Source organism: Heptranchias perlo, chromosome 5, assembly GCF_035084215.1.
Source record: "Heptranchias perlo isolate sHepPer1 chromosome 5, sHepPer1.hap1, whole genome shotgun sequence".
Taxonomy (NCBI): Eukaryota; Metazoa; Chordata; class Chondrichthyes; order Hexanchiformes; family Hexanchidae; genus Heptranchias; species Heptranchias perlo.
Genome location: NC_090329.1, coordinates 68,303,625 through 68,325,991, shown reverse-complemented (window position 1 = coordinate 68,325,991; position 22,367 = coordinate 68,303,625). Strand labels below are relative to the sequence as shown.

The 22,367-nt window shown below is 43.7% G+C and overlaps 1 protein-coding gene across 2 annotated transcripts in view; it reads left to right on the top strand.

Moving 5' to 3' along the window:
* l3mbtl3 (L3MBTL histone methyl-lysine binding protein 3) overlaps positions 1-22,367 on the top strand; it is a 181,940-nt gene that overhangs the window by 57,533 nt on the left and 102,040 nt on the right. For both annotated transcript variants that reach the window (XM_067984557.1, XM_067984556.1), the window contains exons 6-9: positions 6,869-6,968; positions 8,442-8,536; positions 9,613-9,717; positions 14,056-14,191. In XM_067984557.1, the coding sequence (XP_067840658.1) occupies positions 6,869-6,968; positions 8,442-8,536; positions 9,613-9,717; positions 14,056-14,191 (436 nt within the window). The remainder of the gene's footprint in view (positions 1-6,868; positions 6,969-8,441; positions 8,537-9,612; positions 9,718-14,055; positions 14,192-22,367) is intronic.

Below are 22,367 nucleotides of genomic sequence, written 5' to 3'. Positions count from 1 at the left end.
TTTTTGAATGGTATCCCATAGAATCAAAATTAAATGGGTGCAGTGTTGTCAAGGGTGAAATGATTTTGGTAATTCAATCAAATTACTTAAGTGCATGAGTGTTATGCAATCCTAACTGTACTGCTGAAATATTTAGTTAGCAATTTGGGTAGAATCTCCCATGCACGTACGTAGAATAAGCATTGCAAATAATTCAGGCAATCTTCTTAATGCTCTTTGTCCTTGTCATGTTAAACCTGTGCTTTTATAATTCTGCAGTTAGGATTTCAAAGTAATTCTGTCTCATGAAGTTTCAGAATCTTGGCTCCTTTTATGAATTACCAGATACTGTGTGCCAATTATCACATCATAACTGCAAGTTAATATGGACCGTAAGTCATCAAAGTTGAATTTTCTTGTTAATGTTAATCGATCAACTTTGAGCACTTTTTTGGCATTAACAGGTTGCCATCAGAATTTTCTGAAGGCAGTAAAACATTTACATCAAGTCTACAGCATTCGGTCCAGCTGGTCTATGCTGGTGTTTATTTTCCACACAAGCCGCCTTACTTCACCTGACCCTATCAGGATACCCTTCTATTCCTTTTTCCCTCGTGTGCTTATCTAGCTTCCCCTTAAATGCATCTATGCTATTTGCCATAACTACTTCTTGTGGTGGCGCGTTCCACATTCTTCTCACTCTTTGAGTAAAGGAGTTTCTCCTGAATTCCCGATTGGATTTATTAGTGACGATCTTATATTTATGACCTCGAGTTTTGGACTCCCCCACAAGTGGAAACATTTTCTCTATGTCCACCCTATCAAAACCTTTCATTATCTTAAAGACCTCTATCAGGTCACCCCTCCATCTTCTCCTTTCTAGAGAAAAGAGCCCCAGCCTATTCAGCCTTTCCTGATAAGTATATCCTCTCAGTTCTGGGATCATCCTTGTGAATCTTTTTTGCACCTTCTCCAATGCCTCTACATTGCTTTTACAATATGGAGACCAGAACTCTGCAAGGTGCTCCAAGTGTGGTCAAACTAATGTTCTATACTAGTTTAACATAACTACTCTCATTTTCAATTCTATCCCCCTAGAATTGAACCTCAGTGCTTGGTTTGCCTTTTTTATGGCCTTATTAACCTGCGCCGCTACTTTTAGTGATTTGTGTATCTGTACCCCAAGATCCCTTTGCTCCTTTACCTCATTTAGACTCTTATTTTCCAAGCAGTATGTGGCCTCCTTATTCTTCCTACCAAAATGCACCTCACACTTATCTGTATTGAAATTAATTTGCCAATTACACACCCATTCTGCAAGTTTATTAATGTCTTCTTGCATTTTGACGCATTCTTCCTTTATATAAACTACACCCCCCAATTTGGTGTTGTCCGCAAATTTTGAAATTGTGCCTCCGATTCCCGAGTCCAAATCGTTAATGTAAATTGTGAACAACAGTTGTCCCAGTGCCAATCCTTGTGGAACATCACTTCCTACCTTTTAACAGTTTGAATAGCTAGCTTTAACCCCTACTCTGTTTTATGTTTTGTAGCCAACTTGCTATCCATTCTGTTACCTGTCCTCTGACTCCACGTGCTGGACCTTAGTTGTGAGTCTACAGTACAGTACTTTATCAAAGTCCTTTTGAAAATCCAAATATATTATATCTACTGCAATACCCTTGTTTACTCTTTCTGTTACTTCTTCAAAGAATTCAATAAGGTTGGTCGAGCATTTCTTTCCCTTCCGCAATCCATGCTGACGATTCTCTATTATATTTTAGTTGTCTAGGTGTTTTTCTATTACATCTTTGAGTAAAGATTCCATTATCTTTCCTACCACAGACGTTAAGCTAACTGGGTGTATAGCTCCCTGGCCTTGTTCTATCTCCCTTTTTAAATATAGCAATCACATTAGCTGTCCGCCAGCACTCTGACACTATTCCCTTTTCAAATTAATTTTTATATATATGTAATACTGCCTCTGCTATCTCTTCCATTTAAGATGTTTGCTAACAAAGCTGGGCACAGCTTTATTCCCAAACATTGTGGAACTGTGTAAGCTAATTTGAAATGGCTCTACTTACTTCCATAATGTATGCGTTACATGAAATTATCCTCGAGACTCTGCTACCGTGTACATTTGATTTCTTTTAAAGATTGAGTGTTGGACATGTTTTTTCTGGTGTTGATTGCATCAAAAGATAAATGGGAATAAACAAATGAACAAGTTGAAAGTGGTAATGGACTTTTTATCTGTTTTAATGCTACTTTTGATTCATGCTACTGTCCTAAAACATGTGAATGGGAACAATGGGAAAAAATGCTTGTTAAGGTCTTGTTGAAGGCCATTTTGGAGGAAACTTGTGCAGAATAGTGGGTAGGGGGAGGAAACGGATTTTAAGTCTCATCCGTATTGAGGATCAAAACATAACATATAAACATAGAAAATTTACAGCACAGAAGGAGGCCATTCGGCCCATCGTGTCTGTGCTGGTCAAAATGGTGGTGGACAATTAAGCTACTAACGGGAGGGGGAGGCTCCGTGAACATATCCGTCCTCAATGATGGTGGAGCCCAGCACGTGAGTGCAAAAGACAAGGCTGAAGCGTTTGCAAACATCTTCAGCCAGAAGTGCCGAGTGGATGATCCATCTCGGCCTCCTCCTGATAGCCCCACCATCACAGAAGCCAGTCTCCAGCCAATTCAATTCACTCCACGTGATATCAAGAAACGGCTGAGTGCACTGGATACAGCAAAGGCTATGGGCCCCGACAACATCCCGGCTGTAGTGCTGAAAACTTGTTCTACAGAACTAGCCGCGCCTCTAGCCAAGCTGTTCCAGTACAGCTACAACACTGGCATCTACCCGACAAAGTGGAAAATTGCCCAGGTATGTCCTGTCCACAAAAAGCCGGACAAATCCAATCCGGCCAATTACCACCCCATCAATCTACTCTCAATCATCAGCAAAGTGATGGAAGGTGTCATCGACAGTGCTATCAAGCGATATTTACTCACCAGTAACATGCTCACCAATGCTCAGTTTGGGTTCCGCCAGGACCACTCGTCTCCAGACCTCATTACAGCCTTGGTCCAAACATGGACAAAAGAGCTGAATTCCAGAGGTGAGGTGAGAGTAACTGCCCTTGACATTATGGCAGCATTTGACCGAGTGTGGTATCAAGGAGCCCTAGTAAAATTGAAGTCAATGGGAATCGGGGGAAGAATCTCCAGTGGCTGGAGTCATACTTAGCACCAAGGAAGATGGTAGTGGTTGTTGGAGGCCAATCATCTCAGCCCCAGAACATTGCTGCAGGAGTTCCTCAGGGCAGTGTCCTAGGCTCAACCATCTTCAGCTGCTTCATCAATGATCTTCCCTCCATCATAAGGTCAGAAATGGGGATGTTCGCTGATGATTGCACAGTGTTCAGTTTCATCCAAAACTCCTCAGATAATGAAGCAGTCCATGCCTGCATGCAGCAAGACCTGGACAACATCCAGGCTTGGGCTGATAAGTGGCAAGTAACATTTGCATCAGACAAGTGCCAGGCAATGACCATCTCCAACAAGAGAGAGTCTAACCACCTCCCGTTGACATTCAACGGCATTACCATCGCCGAATCCCCCACCATCAACATCCCGGGGGTCACCATTGACCAGAAACTTAACTGGACCAGCCACATAAATACTGTGACTATAACAGCAGGTCAAAAGCTGGGTATTCTGCGGCGAGTGACTCACCTCCTGACTCCCCAAAGCCTTTCCACCATCTACAAGGCACAAGTCAGGAGTGTGATGGAATACTCTCCATTTGCCTGGATGATTGCAGTTCCAACAACGCTCAAGAAGCTCGACACCATCCAGGACAAAGCAGCCCGCTTGATTGGCACCCCATCCACCACCTTAAACATTCACTCCCTTTACCACCGCCGCACCGTGGCTGCAGTGTGTACCATCCACAGGATGCACTGCAGCAACTCGCCAAGGCTTCTTAGACAGCACCTTCCAAGCCCGCGCCCTCTACCACCTAAAAGGACAAGAGCAACTGGTACATGGGAACAACACCACCTGCACGTTCCCCTCCAAGTCACACACCATCCCGACTTGGAAATATATCGTCGTTCCTTCATCGTCGCTGGGTCAAAATCCTGGAACTCCCTTCCTAACAGTACTGTGGGAGAACCTTGACCACACGGACTGCAGCGGTTCAAGAAGGCGGCTCACCACCACCTTCTCAAGTGCAATTAGGGATAGGCAATAAATGCTGTTCTTGCCAGTGACGCTCACATCCCGTGAAGGAATTTAAAAAAAAAGGAAAATTACGTTGGTAGTGTTACAGACTTTTGACTTCCTTGTCTTTTGGATAACATTTAAATTATTTATTAGCACTACAAATCATGAATATATAATCCTGTACATGAGATTAGGCAGAATTTCAGCCAGTTAGTGGCCTAGACTAAAGTTGCATAGTAGATATCAAAGCCAGAGCTGGATGCTTTTAAAAAATTATTCTCCAATATGAAAATCTGGTTTACAGTAATTTTTTTTTAAAGAATATACATTTCACTTTTGAAAACATTTTAATTCTCAAGTTTGCACTGAACCAAGGCTAATACATTCCATGGCAAGCAAAGGAATGAAAATATTTTAAACACAGTTGAAAAATGCATATTTTACTTTTATTGTATTCTCAAGAAGTACCTTCACATATGTATGTTATGAAGCCATTGGGAGTGATTTAGAGTACAGGTGGACTTCGAGAGGGTGGCGGACAGAGCAATTGCGTAATCAGCCCAAAGTCCTTGGCAAGAATTTCGAGCCATTTTGAGGGCTGGTACTCATTTGCTTAATGCTGGTAAGTTACAAGCACTGAACCAGCACTCACAGGCAGCTCACCGGTCAGAGTGGCGAGAACTCTGGCAGCTCTGCTGCAGAGATAACCTAGAATTTCCCAGGATTTGCTGCAGGATTTCCCGCTACCCTGACTGGAGAGCTGCCTGTGACACGGTTGACCACACCATCCTCCTCCAACGCCTCTCCTCCGTTGTCCAGCTTGGTTGTCGCTTGGTTCCATCCCTATCTATCCAGTCATAGTTAGAGAATCTCCTGCAATGGCTTCTCTTCCCTCTCGGGCACCGTTATTTCTGGAGTCCGCCGGGGATCTATCCTTGGTCCCCTCTTATTTCTCACCTACATGCTGTCCTTCAGCAACATCATCCGTAAACACGACGTCAGGTTCCACATGTATGCTGACGGCACCCAGCTCTACCTCATCACCACCTCTCTCAACCCCTCTGCTGCCTCTGATTTGTTACGCTGCTTGTCTGAAATCCAATATTGGATGAGCAGAAATTTCATTCAATTAAATATTGGGAAGACCAAAGCCATTATCTTTAGTCCCTGCACCAACCCCGTTCCCTAGCCACCGACTCCATCCCTCTGCCTGGCCGCTGTCTGAGGCTGAACCAGACTGTTTGCATCTTTGGCATCCTATTTGACCCTGAGCTGAGCTTTTGACCCCATATTCTCTCTATGATCAAGACCGCCTACTTCCACCTCTGTAACTTTGCCCTTCTTCACCCCTGCCTCAGCGCAACTACTGCTGAAACCCTCATCCATGCATTTGTTACGTCTAGGCTCCACTGTTCCAATTCTCTCCTGGCTGGCCTTGCACCCGCCATGAATTTGAGCTCATCCAAAACTCTGCTGCCCGTATCCTAACTCACATCAACTCCCATTCACCCAAGACCCCTGTGCTCGCTGACCTACATTAGCACCCAGTCCAGGAATGCCTCGATTTTAAAATTCTCATCCTTGTTTTCAAATCCCTCCATGTACTCGTCCCTCTCTATCTCTGTAACCTCCGCCAGTCCGACAACCCTCTGGGATCTCTGTGCTCCTCCAATTCTGGCTTCTTATCCACCCCCGATTTTCATCGCTCAACCATTGGCGGCCATGCCTTCTGCTGCCTAGTCCCTAAGCTCTAGAATTCCCACCCTAAACCTATCTGCCCCTCTACCTCTTTCTCCTCCTTTAAGATGCTCCTTAAAACCTACCTCTTTGACCAAGCTTTTGGTCACCTGTCCTAATATCTCCTTATGTGGCTCGGTGAAGTGCCTTGGGACATTTTATTACGTTAAAGGCGCTATATAAATGTAAGTTGTTGTTGTAGCAGTCCATTGTTAAAGGTCGGAAAACAATTGTTGGGGGTGGCACTGGTGGTGCGAGTACATGGATGGGTTAGCAGTTAGCTGGAAGATTCTCATAAAAACTGTTTTCTGAGCCGCCTGCAGCGGTTCCTGCCTGCAGCGGATCCTTTAAGGACCACTGCTAACACTGCTCTATGCCTAATATAGTGGGCGGAGCATACATAGTGCATGCTCTACCCATTGGTACCTAAATTTGCAATAGGATCCTACAACTGCTGTAGGACCCCAATTGCCTATGCCTGTAACGGGCTGGTGCTACGCCACCCTGGTGAAGGCCCTCAGGAAAATGGAGGGTGAATCAGGAGCTGGGTGGTAAGTTCTGTGCCATGATCTTTGGGATGCTATTGCCCGGTTCCTGCCTGGTAAAGGGCCTAAAATTGGGGCCATTGTATGTTTTGATTGCATGATGCTTGTAATAGCATTGATGCATCCAGCTTATTTAGCATGACTAGTGCTTGGCAAGGAGCAATGTGGCCCAAAGGATTGAGTCAGTTTGTTGGTTTTGGTTTTGGTTTCTGGGGATAAATTAGATGTGTGGATGAGGGAGGGAGAGGCTCTGCTTACTAGTGGTTATGCCATTTGAGGTTGCTGACTTCAATAATCTGTTGTAGCTTCCAAAATAAAAGAAAGTAATACAGTGTGATTTAGTTGAACAGAATGTCATTTATGCAATTTAGGAAGAGAAACAAGGAGAGCTGAAGATGCTGAAAGTAACTCAGAACAATTACGTCAGAGCACGGAGAAAAAGAAAATGCGACTCTGGATTATTAAAACAAAGTAAGTTGGTATAAAACAAAATAATGCACAATAAAATATTTAAGATCTAATTATTAATCATTGCCATGCAAGGTCACTGCTGCTACTTGGGATTTCTACCTTGTAGTCAACTTGAAATTGGTTTGGAAATAAAGCCAAAAACACAAAAAGAACTGTATAGTTGTTGAGGAAAATCAAAGCTGTATTTAGTTTTATCTACTTTAATACTATTTTTATTTTGGAGTCACTTATGTATCCATCTGTTTGCTGAGAATAACAATTTGTCAAGCAATGAAGACCTGTTTACACAAGGTCACATTCAATTTGGGTCGGGATGATCAGAATTAAATGTGTGCTCACACTATTTACTGGCTGCTGTGATTTAGTTGATGCATTGGACATTATGGGAAAAGCAGACTTGTATATATGGAAGAAAATGACAGTTTTGCATTGATTTGTTTTGATCAGCTTCATGTAGTTTCCTGATGCATAATTGGCTTTCAGCCTAGTCTGGTAGGGCAGTGAGGGAGAGTGAAGAGCTCTTTTATTCTTTGCTGTTTATACTACTAAATTTAAGTTACCAGCAAACCTAAATTTACAGCTGTAGTGTAAATGCACTTCATAATATATTTTATTGGCTTACCATGGATATGCAGCAGAATCTGCTTCCATTTTTTAAAAAAAGTTTTAATTTTTAAAAAACTCCAAATTGAAGTGGGGCCTTGTATCTGCTACAGGGAAACTGAGGAAAGTTGGTGTCATAGTTTTAATAATATCTAATAATAGAGCAGTGCTGTGTTTTTAGCACTTTGCAATTGTTTTTTTAGGGCAACTTGGTTGCCTAACTGTAGCAAAAGAAAGTTAGACTGCCAGCCAGGTAACCCGAGCTCACTTCTCAGCCCTGGCTGATATTCAGGGGGTAATTTTAATCTATCTCGCCGGGGTTGGGTGCAACGCTAGATTTACACCCTGCTCGATAATACTCTTCATTAACTTCAATGAAGAGTAAAATCAGGCAGGGTGTAAAACCAGCGTTGCACCCAATCCCATCAGTTTTCCAACTGACGGGTTAGGTTAAAATTGATCCCTCAGACTTTTGTTACCCAGTTTTCCTGGTGTTTGTCTGAGGCACAGGGTGGAGCACTTTGAGGTAATTAGGCACTCTGTTGTCGAGTGGATGGAAGAACAGGAGAAGCAAGGAGAAAAACACACAGGGCCAGGCCGAACTCAGAAAAATGTGCCTTCTGTCATTAGGCAATGGAGTGGTTCTTATGGCAGCCATACAGATGTTTGTAGTCAGTACTGCACCAATTTAAAGTTGATGTGGATTTCTAAAGGGGGTGAATATTGAATCTTTATTAATTATTTAAAAAATAATTGACATGTAGTTCAGTTTTGTGTAATTTATTTCTCTTTTACAAAACCCTAACAAAATATGTTATAGATATCAATCCCATAATTACCATACTTACGTTCTATACCACTTTTCCGCAGCTTTAACTTTTGGTGGCAAAAGAAAAGCCTGGTGTTGGGCATCTTATTTGGAAGAGGAAAAAGCTGTTGTGGCACCGACTAAGCTTTTTAAAGAGGTTAGTTTCCAGAGATATGATTGTGAAATTATACAGTCATGCAATAGAATGTGAGTGTGCATGTTGTGTGGTAAAATTGTATGCCATGCTTACACATTCTCCACCCCCAAAAGATGACAGTGAGATTTTGTAGGCTTGATGTCTGAGTGCATCCTATAAAATAAACTGCATATGTGAATGCATAACCCCATTGAGCACTAGCAACTCTCCTCCAGCTGCAGCAGACCAATTTCATTAGGCATTCTCACTGCTGGCATGTAAAAGTGTAAAGCACTCCATTCTCACAATAAAAAAAACTCTCCCAGATATTTTAGTGATTCTGGAATCAATCGATAATAACAGACATTAAAATATTTAATTGAGCAGTACTGGGGCAGATAAAATTCTATATGGACAAGTGTAAAGAACTACATATAGGGCAAGTTCAGCAGATCCAATGCAGAGCTTCATATATTGGGAATGCTGAAAGAAAAAAGTGAGTGACGTAAGCAGTCTTTGGTGTTGAAACAGCTTTAGGTGAAGTTGAAAGAGATGCAGGATATTAGTAGACTCAACGCTCAACATGCCCAATCACTGGGGAGCAGCAGTCGAACAAGCAGATTGCTGAACTATATAGAGAACAAGGCACAGTAAGAGTTGGAGGAAGTCATATTCAAACTGTATAGTGCTTTGGTCGAACTGCACCTTGAGTATTGTGTCCACTGAGGCACACGGAGACATTCAAGTCCGGGAGGTGGTGAAAAGAAGAGCTGTGAGACTGATCTCTCCCTAAACCTCTCTGCCCCTCCACCTCTTTCTCCTCCTTTAAGACGCTCCTTAACACCTACCTCTTTGACCGAGGTCACCTGTCTTAATATCTTCTGTGGCTCGGTGCCAGTTTTTGTCTGATTATGCTCCTGTGAAGCGCCTTGGGACGTTTTACTACTTTTGCTTAAATTGACTTGTACAAAAGTAGTCTGATCTCTGCTTAAGGACATTTTGATTTTTGTTTTCGCCTCAGTAGTCCGGGAAAAAAAAAATCATTTAACACAGGTAAAGTACATTATTTCTTAATCTTATATTTCATTTTATTCTAGTGCCAGTCATTTCCACAGAGCAAAAATGGATTTAAAATCGGAATGAAACTTGAAGGGGTTGATCCAGAACATCCATCCATGTACTGTGTTCTTACTGTGGCTGAGGTATGTCTCCAAATATCAACTATTCATAATGCAGCTAGAAATAGAAAAGTATATTGGCAAGCATAGGAGAGGGAATTGCTGGGAGTGACCATGAGGCAAATTTTCAAAACATTTGTGATGTTGCATTTCAGTTCCAAATAGGTCTTGTCACATTTCTCTGCCTGGAGATTATTTTATTTTTCAACAGTAATGATAGAGAATTGCTAGCGATCTGTGACATAATTACAGTTGGGAAGTGAAGATTCAATAAATTGCTCTATTTCAACCTGTTGTGCCACTTGATACAGCTACGGTGCCATAATCCCTTTACAATTTTTATCTGTCATAAAAATGGAAAACATTATTTTTAAATCTAGCTAGAGGGGACCAATGTATTTCCTGGAGATCATGTTTTCCAACTTATTATTTCAGAGGTTAACAAGCTGTAACCTGCCACAACTCACACTCTTTGCAACTATAGAGGACTATGTTGTAATGGTGCATGTACAGGCCTTATTCCAATGTTTGCATCATTATTAAGTGTAGTACACTGGCAAGTGTTCATTTGATGCAGTTCCTGATTTCTGTATACTATACGTACTGAAAATTGCATATTTGTGACATTTTGGAAGAAAGTTCCATCCCAAATCAGCAGTCTGTTTGCAATATAAATTAATCAAAGTTGGACCTGGAATCATAGAAAGGTTACAGCATGGAAGGAGGCCATTCGGTCCATTAAGTCCATGCCGGCTCTATGCAAGTGCAATCTAGCTAGTCCCACTCCTCCGCCCTATCCCTGTAGCCCTGCAAATTTTTTCCTTTTAAGTACTTATCCAGTTCCCTTTTGAAAGCCACAATTGAATCTGCCTCCACCAACCGCCCTGGCAGTGCATTCTAGATCATAACCTCTCGTTGCGTAAAAAAGTTTTTCCCCAAGTCACCTTTGGTTCTTTTGCCAATCACTTTAAATTTATGTCCTCTGGTTCTTGACCCTTCCACCAATGGGAACAGTTTCTCTCTATCTACTCTGTCTAGACCCTTCATGATTTTAAATACCTCTGTCAAATTTCCTCTCAACCTTCTCTGTTCCAAGGAAAACGACCCCAGCTTCTCCAGTCTATCCATGTAACTAAAGTCCCTCATCCCTGGAATCATTCTAGTAAATCTCTTCTGCACCCACTCTAAGGCCTCCACATCTTTGCTAAAGTGCGGTGCCCAGAACTGGACACAATACTCCAGTTGTGGTCGAACCAGTGTTTTCTAAAGGTTCATCATGACTTCCTTGCTTTTGTACTCTCTGCCTCTATTTATAAAGCCCAGGATCCCATATGCTTTTATAACCGCTTTCTCAACCTGCCCTGCCACCTTCATGATTTGTGCACTTACACCCCCAGATCTCTCTGTTCCTGTACCCCTTTTAGAATTATGCCCTCTAGTTTATATTGCCTCTCGTTCTTCCTACCGAAGCGTATCATTTCACATTTTTCTGTGTTAAATTTCATCTGCCCATTTCACCAGCCTGTCTATATCCTCTTGAAGTCTGTCACTATCCTCCTCACTGTTCACTACCCTTCCAAGTTTTGTGTCATCTGCAAATTTTGAAATTGTGCCCTGTACACCCAAGTCCAAGTCATTAATATATATCAAGAAAAGCAGTGGTCCTAGTACCGACCCCTGGGGAACACCACTGTACACCTCCCTCCAATCCAAAAAACAACCATTTACCATACTCTGCTTCCTGTTACTTAGCCAATTTTGTATCCATGCTGCTGCTGCCCCCTTTATTCAATGGGCTTCAATCTTGATGACAAGCCTATTATGCGGCACTTTATCAAATGCCTTTTGAAAGTCCATATACACCACATCAACCGCATTGCCCTCATCTACCTTCTATGTTACCTCTTCAAACAACTCTATCAAGTTAGTTAAACAGGATTTGCCTTTAACAGATCCGTGCTGGCTTTCCCTAATCAATCCACACTTGTCCAAGTTACTGCTAATTCTGTCCTGGATTATCATTTCTAAAAGTTTCCCCACCACTGAGGTTAAACTGACTGGCCTGTAGTTGCTGGGTTTATCCTTGCACCCTTTTTTGAACAAGAGTGTAACATTGGTAATTCTCCAGTCTTCTGGCACCACCCCCGTATCTAAGAAGGCTTGGAAGATTATGGCCAGTACCTCTGCAATTTCCACCCTTACTTCCCGATGCATCCCATCCGGACTGGGTGACTTATCTACTTTACATACGGCTAGCCTTTCCAGTACATCCTCTTTATCAATTTTTAGACCATCCAGTATCTCAACTATCTTCCTTTACTGAGACCCTGGTAGCATCTTCTTCCTTGGTAAAGACAGATGCTAAGTACTCATTTAGTACCTCAGCCATGCCCTCTGCCTCCATGAGTAGATCTCCTTTTTGGTCCCTGATCGGCCCTACCCCTCCTCTTACTACCCATTTACTGTTTACGTGACTATAGAAGACTTTTGGATTCTCTTTCATGTTTGCCGCCAGTCTATTCTCATACTCTCTCTTTGCCCCTCTTATTTCCTTTTTCACTTCCCTTCTGAACTTTCTATATTCTGCCTGATTCTAACTTGTGTTATCAACCTGACATCTGTCATATGCCACTTTTTTCTGTTTCATCTTGCTCTCTATCTCTTTTGTCATCCAGGGAACTCTGGCTTTATTTGCCCTACCTTTCTCCCGTGTGGGAATGTAACTAGACTGTACTTGAACCATCTCCTGCTTAAAGGCCACCCGTTGTTCAATTACAGTTACATTGTTCTTAAGTCATCTCTTTATGCAGTGGCAAATCTATATGGCACAAGATTACAGTGCCCTTTTATTGGGATATCTAAACAGTAATTAGTAATTTTATTTAAAGGAACACAATACAACATTACCAAATGCTTTTACCTATTATAATAGACATGTTTTTGGTTTGAGAATTTCATCTTAAATTAAACATCGCTTTATCTTAATCATTCTTAATGTCCACACTGCCCCCTTTCATTGAAGATGTTGAATGGTTTCAGCCCTAGATTTCTCCAGAGGTGTTGAATGTTCTCTGTTATCTAATAGCAGACACACTTTCTGTAATGCAGTAAATGTTTGCTAATTATATATTTTTAAATTTTCATTCCCCCCTCCCCCCACCACAGATCACACCTTCTTGTGGCCTGGCAAAATGTCATTGAAATTCTCCCACTGGAGAAAGTTGAATTGGAATGTCAGCTGAGGCAAGAATTTGAACCCAGGGCCCAGACCTTGGCATTCATCAGTTTGCTGTTGGACTTCCTATAAACAATTTTCATAGGTGGCAAATAAATATTATAATTGTTTGTAAGTACTGTATAGAAAATGGCTGCATTTTTATTGTAATTTATATGTATATACGTAAGAAAATATATTAAAACAATAAAACTATTAACTTTTGTTATTAAGTTATAACATTTATTTAAATTAAAACCAAATACTTTCCTGACACAACAGCAAAAGATCAACTAATGCAGAAGTAACTTGCCTTTTTATATGAAAATACTTTGACCTTTGCAACATGACAGGCTAGATTTTTTAAAAAGTTGTATTCATAAAAACAAAGCAACAAAGTATTTAAGCTACAGTAAGACCCTGCCTTACTGAAGTGAATAGGACTGGATTCTTTTTGATAGTTTGAATGATACCAGGGCTTAAAGGTTTAATTTATGAGGACAGGTTGCATAAATTTGGCTTGTATTCCCTTGGGTATAGAAGATTGAGGGGTGATCTAATCGAGGTGTTTAAAATAATAAAAGGATTTGATAGGGTAGATAAAGAGAGAGTATTTCCCCTGGTGGGAGATTCCAGATCAAGAGGGCATAATCTTAATATTAGAGCCAGGCCATTCAGGAGTGAAATCAGGAAACATTTCTTCACACAAAGGGTAGTATAAGTCTGTAACTCCTTTCCCCAAAAGGCTGTGGATGCTGGGTCAATTGATGCTTTCAAAACTGAGATCGAGTATCATGCAGGCGTACTTTGCTTTCGGAGCAAAGAAGATGGAACTGTTGGGATTTCTGGTAGGTGATGTCATCCTACCAGTTCCGCTCTCTTTTCTGACATCAACGCAGGGGTGGGTTTGCGGATTCAAGAAGTACCTGCCCTCCTCCTGATGGAATTTTGCAAAAAGGAAAAAAGGGGCAGAGACCTGATGAAACTGGGCTCCATTCCAAATTCCTTGCTGTCCCTTTCCCGCTCCCTTGATTGCACAATTGTCTTACTCGGAATTTGGTGTAATTTCAGTTTAAAAGAAAAGATAGTTTAAATGGTAAATTTCTGATATGCTTAAAGTGTGATTTACAAATAAGCTAACTTTGCAGGTGTGTGGCTACCGAATAAGGCTCCACTTTGACAAATACTCTGATTGCTATGACTTCTGGGTAAATGCAGACTCATCAGATATTCACCCTGTGGGATGGTGTGAGAAAACTGGACATAAGCTTAATCCTCCCAAAGGTAAGTTCCAAACCAATTTCAGACATGTTTCTGTGGATTATTTGCAAGATTTTTTTTAAGTATCGTTAAAATTACTATTAAACATGGGGAAAAGTTGTTATTGACCACTTCAAATATGCCACAAAGATAACCCTAAATAATTATTTGCATTAAGTTCTCTTTCAACCTGACTGTTTAATGCCCGACAAGCCTGAGTATGCAGTGAAAAGTAAATGGGCTAGAAATTCGTCCATGTAGCGCCTGCTGTATAAGCGCTATGCGGCATCCTGAAGTTCCAAAATGGTGTCCGGAATGCGTGTGCACGCTTCTAGCGTGACATGCGCCGGACGCCAACTTAGTAAAGGGGTTTGCATAGGCGCAGACGAATATGCGTTAGATCAGTGTGCAACGCTGATTTAAAGGGATGGATACCACTTTGGCACTCAATGCTCCAGCCAACGCACTGTCTCACTGTCTTAACCACGACCAGCTGAACATGTCTTAGACGGCCTGGAGGACTCCCGACAAGCGCTATTTATTTAAAGGGACCATGCAGAATTTACAGGTTTGTGGATGGATTATTGCTTTTGGCTGCTGATGCATTTGTACCTGTTTTCGGAGGTCTCCTATACTTGAATACTAGGACGAGGGACATAGACTAACAATTAGAGCCAGAACTTGCAGGAATGAAGTTAGAAAACGCATCTACACGCAAAGGGTGGTAGAAGTTTGGAACACTCTTCTGCAAACTGCAGTTGATGCGAGCTCAATTGTGAATTTTAAATTTGAGATTGATAGATTTCTGTGAATCAAAGGTATTAAGGGATATAGGGCTAAGGCGGGTATATGGAGTTAGGTCACAGATCAACCATGATCTCATTGAATGGCGGAACAGGCTCGAGGGGCTAAATGCCACTTCCACTTGTTGCCTCCTGTTATGCGCCACCTTTTCCTGCAAGAAAGTGAGAAGTTTGTCGGTGAGTGTCCTGCAGGATGTTTGGGTGATGTGCCTGTTATGGTTGAATAGCTGCCAGTGTGTGTGAACTGTGAGCTGTGGGTCTGCAGCTTGCATCAGTGGTAAAGTGTGAGGGTGAGAGGAAGCTTCTGATTGGAAGAGCTGAGTACTGATTGAAAGAGTTTGTTGGTAGGTGGATGATGGGGGGTGTAGTTCATGGAGCAGTGGATGCGGCTAGTGATGCAGTTGGTAGGAGATGCCACTTGATAGTTGACCTCACTCACCTTGACCACTCATGTCAAAGTATTGAACTACTTCCTGCAATGCATCCATGTTCATGGTGCTATGCGCCTGGCATTGACTGCGTCCTCTACTGCCTCCCACTGCCTCTTGAGTTATGTCTGGAGGGCCTCTTACCCCCCACTGCGGATAAAGAATGCCCCTCCTTCTGTCCACTTCTTGCACCAAGGCCTCTAGTGCATCAACAAAGAACCTTGCACTCTCACAGACCTGGTATAAACTCAGATCAGCAGATTGGTGAGATCTGGCGTGCAGATTGGAGGATGTGGGATTTAGTAGTGCGCAATCTTTATGCGATGTTTTAACATAACTCAACAGTTTGTAAACATTGGGACGGGACCTGCATCTGTATTTTACTTGTGCGATGTCTGAACTCTGTGCGGACCCATATCTTATTTTTTTGCAAATAAGAGGTTCAGGCTGCTTTTAAGAGGTTCAGCCTGCCTTTAAGAGGTGCGAGCAAATCACATGATATTTGGTCCCACCCTGCTGGTGAGAAGTGCAAAGCTGCTGCAAACATCGTAGCTAGGCCTCCATGCTGCGCTTCGATGAGGTAAGTGAGGAGGCAGCCTGCATTGGAACCACCGAGCGCAGGTTAATTGTGCACCACGCCCAGATTTGGGGGTCAACCAATTTAACCCCCCATGTCTTTAATGGGCAGCATGAAACAACAAAGAATATGGGCACGATTTTAAAAGAAATCTGCGGGTGCGTTGAGGGCGGGGGGGGGGGGCAAAGAAAATCGGGATTTTTTGGAGCGGGCAGGAATCCCGGCTCCAAACCGCCGAAGAACCAACATCGCAGGAGGCACTACCCTGGTCAGAGGGTCTACACATAGAGGCTCAGCTTCCTTGTCCCCTCTGGAGAGCAGTGCACATGGAGGCTGAGAGTGAGTCACTAGATGGTCGCAGACATCTGCAGCCTCCTTCATGCCGAGCTGCTCCCGGCTGGGCCTAGCTGTATCTCATTACCCATCGTTGTTAAAGTGACCACTGCCCTCAACTTCTTCGCCTCCAGATCATTCCAGGGTGCCATCGGGGACATTGCTGGGGTCTCTCAGTCGTTTGCATAAGGCAGGTTACCGACGGCTTGTTTCGCAGGGCCTCGCAGTATGTCAACTACCCCATGGACGACCTCAGCCAGACAGAGAGGGCAGTGGGATTCCACTCTGTGGCTGGCTTCCCACGGGTGCAGAATGTAATCGATTGCACGCATATAGCAATCCGAGCACCTCCACACGAGCCTGGACTGTTCATCAACAGAAAAGGTTATCGCCCCATCAACGCTCAGCTCGTTTGTGACCACCGTAAAAGATTTCTTGATGTGTGTGCCAGATTCCCTGGCAACTGCCATGATTCGTTCATTCTGAGGGAATCCAACATCCCAGAACTCTTCCACGCACCAAACAGCTTTAAGGGCTGGCTCCTCGGGGACAAGCCCTGCACACGTGGCTCATGATACCTCTGAGGAACCCAATCAGCGAACAACAGCGACGATACAATAATAGCCACATTGCCATCAGGTCTGTAATTGAACATGCAATTTCGGTGCCTCAGTCGTTCTGGGGGAGCGCTTCAATACGCACCAGCGAGAGTGGGTCGCACTATAGTAGTGTGTTGTGTCCTGCACTACATGGCGCAACAGAGAGGGGTGCCGGTTGAGGAGGCCCCATGCCCTCATCCAGTATCCACATCCACATCTGCATTGAACATTGAGGAGCAGCAGGAAGAGGAGGAGGACGAACCCATGGGCAGAGCAGCGGCTCACCTGACTGTTCGCGAGGCCAGGGAGTCACTCATATGTGAACAGTTCTCATAAGATCACAAAGTGAGAGACCAGTCCTCACCCCACCTCCCCCACACACAAAACAGTCCTGCAACTACACATACACTCACTGTAAAGTGACCCACTGGGTGACATCAAGTGTCGCCATTCATGATGAAGCACATGAAAGGGCACTATCACAAAAAGTAGTCAAGAATGGGCAAGACGTGCTAGTGGTGGTGAGAATGACATTTAATGTGACTTTAACAAAAACCAAATATAAATGAAAAACACGACAGTCTGTCAGACACCCTTTTGCATACCCTTCATGCTCACAAATCCTTAGCCTTTCTCTTCCTACTGCTTCTACATGGTGCATCCCCTGTGGCTGTAGAAATGTAGTGGCAGGTTGATCATGTTCATGCCTGGACTGGTTAGATGCTTTGGGCCTACGCCCTCTGGGGTTTGGAGCCTGTGAGGGCGCCGCCAAAGATTGCTCCCACCTGCACCTGTGTAGGGGCAGACTCGGCCACCTGGAGAGGAGGCAGCATTGCAGGTACTGGTTGAGAGGGGGGCAACGGGTGAGACGTGGGAGCTCTTTGAGTGGTGTCCCCACTTCCATGTCCCCTTTCGCCATGATCCCTCTCCTTGACCAAGCCCACATCACTCCTACCACCCTGCTGGAGAACAGTTTGGAGGACATGCATGATGCCTTGGAAGCCCAGTTGTAAAGTTTCTGTCTGCCTGTTTGAGGCAGCAGAATGTTATTCACAGTGAGTCCAAACGGCCGTTGTCAGGGCCTGAATGGACTCATTTGTGAGCCATGCTTGAAGCTCAATGGAGGCCAGCCTTCTCTCCATCGCAGACATTCCCACACTTACTTGCGACACTATCTCAAGTGGTTCCTCACTTCCCTGTGACACTATCTCAGAGATTCCCTCACGTATCTGTGCCACCATTCCACTCATCCAGGAGTTGGACTCCTCCATCCTCTGCGCTATTGTGGAGTGTGTGTGTGGTACCTGTTAAAGTACCTTGCAAATGTGCTGCTGACCCGCGATCATTCTCCTTTTAAAGGATGGTCCCCAGGGTTCAGTATCCGTGTCCAGCTGAGCAGAGCCTGGAGAGGAGTGCTCCCACTGATGCGGACTCTCCACATCTGCCCCTGCCACCAGTGTCTGCTCATATCTCGGTGAGTCCTAGTACTTAGTTAGTTGGGTTGGCACCTGGTGAGTCACCACACATGTGAGCATAAGAACATAAGAACATAAGAAATTGGAGCAGGAGTAGGCCAATCGGCCCCTCGAGCCTGCTCCGCCATTCAATAAGATCATGGCTGATCTGATCCCAACCACAAATCTAAAGAACACAAGAAGTCGGAGCAGGACATATGAGGAGAGGTTGAGTAGATTGGGACTCTACTCATTGGAGTTCAGAAGAATGAGAGGCGATCTTATTGAAACATATAAGATTGTGAAGGGTCTTGATCGGGTGGATGCAGTAAGGATGTTCCCAAAGATGGGTGAAACTAGAACTAGGGGGCATAATCTTAGAATAAGGGGCTGCTCTTTCAAAACTGAGATGAGGAGAAACTTCTTCACTCAGAGGGTGGTAGGTCTGTGGAATTTGCTGCCCCAGGAAGCTGTGGAAGCTACATCATTAGATAAATTTAAAACAGAAATAGACAGTTTCCTAGAAGTAAAGGGAATTAGGGGTTATGGGGAGCGGGCAGGAAATTGGACATGAAGCTGAGTTCGGATCGGTCAATGCCCTGTGGGTGGCGGAGAGGGCCCAGGGGCTATGTGGCCGGGTCCTGCTCCGACTTCTTGTGTTCTTTAGATTTGTGGTTGGGATCAGATCAGCCATGATCTTATTGAATGGCGGAGCAGGCTCGAGGGGCCGATTGGCCTACTCCTGCTCCAATTTCTTATGTTCTTATGTTCTTATGCTCACATGTGTGGTGACTCACCAGGTGCCAACCCAACTAACTAAGTACTAGGACTCACCGAGATGTGAGTATCTAAACTGGTGGATAGCTCACTAAGATGTGATGGTGTGCCCTCAGAGCCGGGAGCACCTCTGAGGAATCGCCCTCTCCCGTCACTGCGGTTGTTGAAGGGCTTGTAAGAGAACAGAAGGCAATATTAAGCATCATCACAGATGTATCATGTTGCGATGAGCATACTGAGGTGTTGAACATGCCAATCATGGTTAACATCAATTCATATTGTGTGTGATGAATGTTAAAGTTGTGTCACCAGACGTTTGTGGGGTGCCACTCTTGACGTCCCCGACGGACAGGCATTCGAGGGTGCGGCTGATCTCCAGGGCCGCCTCCTCCGCCTCTGTGAGGATCACTATTTGTTGTGGCCCCCCCCCTCCAGTCCTCGCCCTCTCACGTGCATTTTGTGCTCTCTTCTCCTAGAAGGGGAGAAAGTACAGACATGTGAGTGAGTGATGATGAAGTGGTCAGCCGATGAATGTATTGCTTTGGGTGAGGCTGACCGTGAAAGAGGTGCATTAGAGGTTGAGTATCAGACAGAGACATCACATTGGATCAGGATTGGGGTGCGAGGTAGTAGTGGGGTCACAAATGGGTAGATGAGGAAGTGAAGGTAAGTTGAGGATGAGCTTTGAGTGGGTGTGAGGAGTGATGTGATGGAGTAGTCATGGCAGTGCAGAATGAGTTGCGAGGGGGGGTGGCGGGTGATGTGCAACACAGAATGCAGGAGAATCAGTAAGTATACTCACTTTTGCTGACCTAGTTAGGTCAATGATCCACTTCCTGCACTGGACCCAAGTGCCGGATATGTTGCTCCTGCTGGTGACCTCCTCTGCCACCTCGAGCAAGGCCTTCTTGGTGGCAGAGACAGGGCGCTTCCTCCTTTCGGCCGGGTAAAATAGTTCCCTCCTCCTCCTCAACCCGGCCAGCAGCACCTCAAGCGAGGCATCGCTGAATCTTGGAGCAGCCTTGCCACTGTGCTGCTCCGTTGTGTCTTCTTGCTCCTTTCTCTAGCTAAATCCATTGGAGCAATGGCCCTTTCAATCTAAACGCTCCAGCTGACAGTCTGTCATCCGGGTGCGCAGTCCACCTGCTGCACAGCTTTCGGACGGCAAACCCGGAAACAAGATTAATGGCTACCAATTAAGTTGCGATCGTGTGGGGAACGGTAAGTTTTTATTATTCGCGTTTGCCCCGTGCCCGTTGACCCTCCCCGCTGCCACCCCGCCGCCTTATTAAAATCGTGCCCCACGTGTTTGTGATTTTCCTCACAGCTGAATTTCAGCTCCAAGCCATGTGGCTGTTATCTTCATATGAAAAAGGATAGGAAAAGACCACCTCGTTCATCAAGCCTGTCCCCTCCCACAGGGTGAAACCTACTCACACTATTAAACTTGTACTCAATTTTTGATTTGAGTACATCTGGAATGCTTCACAAGTTTGTCATTAATGACCTCACTTTTTTTGCTAATGTTCGTAAATCCATTTTTGGCAGGCTAAACAATAAGCAGGCGCTTGGGTAGATTTTAAAACACCACATGCTTGATTTCTTTTAAAGTGCTGTGTTGGGATTCTGTTCCTCACTGTCAGTATAAACGACCAGCTTCTGTATTCTATCTGCAACATTGCAGCATTTCCATAGTTGAGGAATTTGAGGAGTCTATTTGAATATGTAACATGTTTGTATTTTTTTGTAAAAGATTATAGATCACTTCTCATTGTATTTTTTAAAATTGCCCAAGTTTGCTGCTGGCATTTCCATATATGTTTCAGGACAGCCATATTCCAAAGGAACCAAGAGCTTGATGATGGGAAGCCATTATTAATTTTGGCTAATACTGAAATATTAAGATGCTGAATTTTTGTTCAGTTTCAACAGAAAAATAAGAGGAACTCATTCCGGATTTTTGTGAAAAGAATGAAAATTATTGAGAGAAGATTTTCGTGGACAGGAATATAGATGAATAAGTGTTTCTGGTGTACCTAGTTTTAAAATGGAGTGTAATTGGGAGGAAGAAGAAATCTCATTCATTGATGGATTTCCATTTTTTTAAATTGTTGATGGTTGAGGTGTGAATAAGAGTAGTTCATCAAATGCTTGTTTTAGAAAGACTCTATTGTCTTGTTAAAGAAATTACTTGTGAAAATTGGTTAAGTTATAAACCTTAAGATATTGAAATTGACAGGTTTATATTCATAAACTGATAAATGGCCCTTAATGGAAATATTACCAATAAATAGTTCAGAATATAAATTCCCGACACCAAGGAACAGAAGGAAGCAAGCAAATGAAATTCGGATGACGCAAATCATACATAGGAACAACGTGCAAAGGAGACAACATAGTGAATAATTAGACAATTTTCTTTGGTTATTCAAATCTCAAATTCTAGTTTGATTGAAACAGCAAAATAGTTTCTACAGCACTGAAAATAAAGCATCCAGCTGATTTTGATTAGTATAAGGAACAAAAGGGCAAGAATGTGAAGGTTTGGTTTTCGAGTTATCACCATAGCAAGTACTTGTAAACAATTTTACAACACCAAGTTATAGTCCAACGATTTTATTTTTAATCCCACAAGCTTTCGGGGGCTTTCCCCTTCCTCAGGCGGTGTGGAAGGCCCCACACCGCCTGAGGAAGGGGAAAGCCCCCGAAAGCTTGTGGGATTAAAAATAAAATCGTTGGACTATAACTTGGTGTTGTAAAATTGTTTACAATTGTTAACCCCAGTCCATCACCGGCATCTCCACATCATAGCAAGTACAGCAGGGCAAATAATGCTGTTTAGTAGGATAGATAGATGCATATTTAAAAATAACAAAGACTGTGCCACTAGCATTCAAAATGTACACACTGTATTGAATCATGATCCCATTGTAAGGTAGCTTGGTTTTTGAGGTGACATCTGCATTCATACCAATGAATGCCCATAATATGACATTGACACAATGGGCCCGATTTTACCAGGGGTGCGGGTTCCCGGCGGATGGGCAAGCGCGCCCGCTGAAATTAGTGGGTTTCCCACGCGATCGCAGCAGGAAACGCACTAATTGGATCCACTTACCTGCTCCTCCGGGTTCCCCGCTGCTGATCTGCGCGTCGGGCGGGCTGCGCATGCGCAGTAAGATCTGTCAGCTGGAGGCGCTCTATTTAAAGGGGCAGTCCTCCACTGACA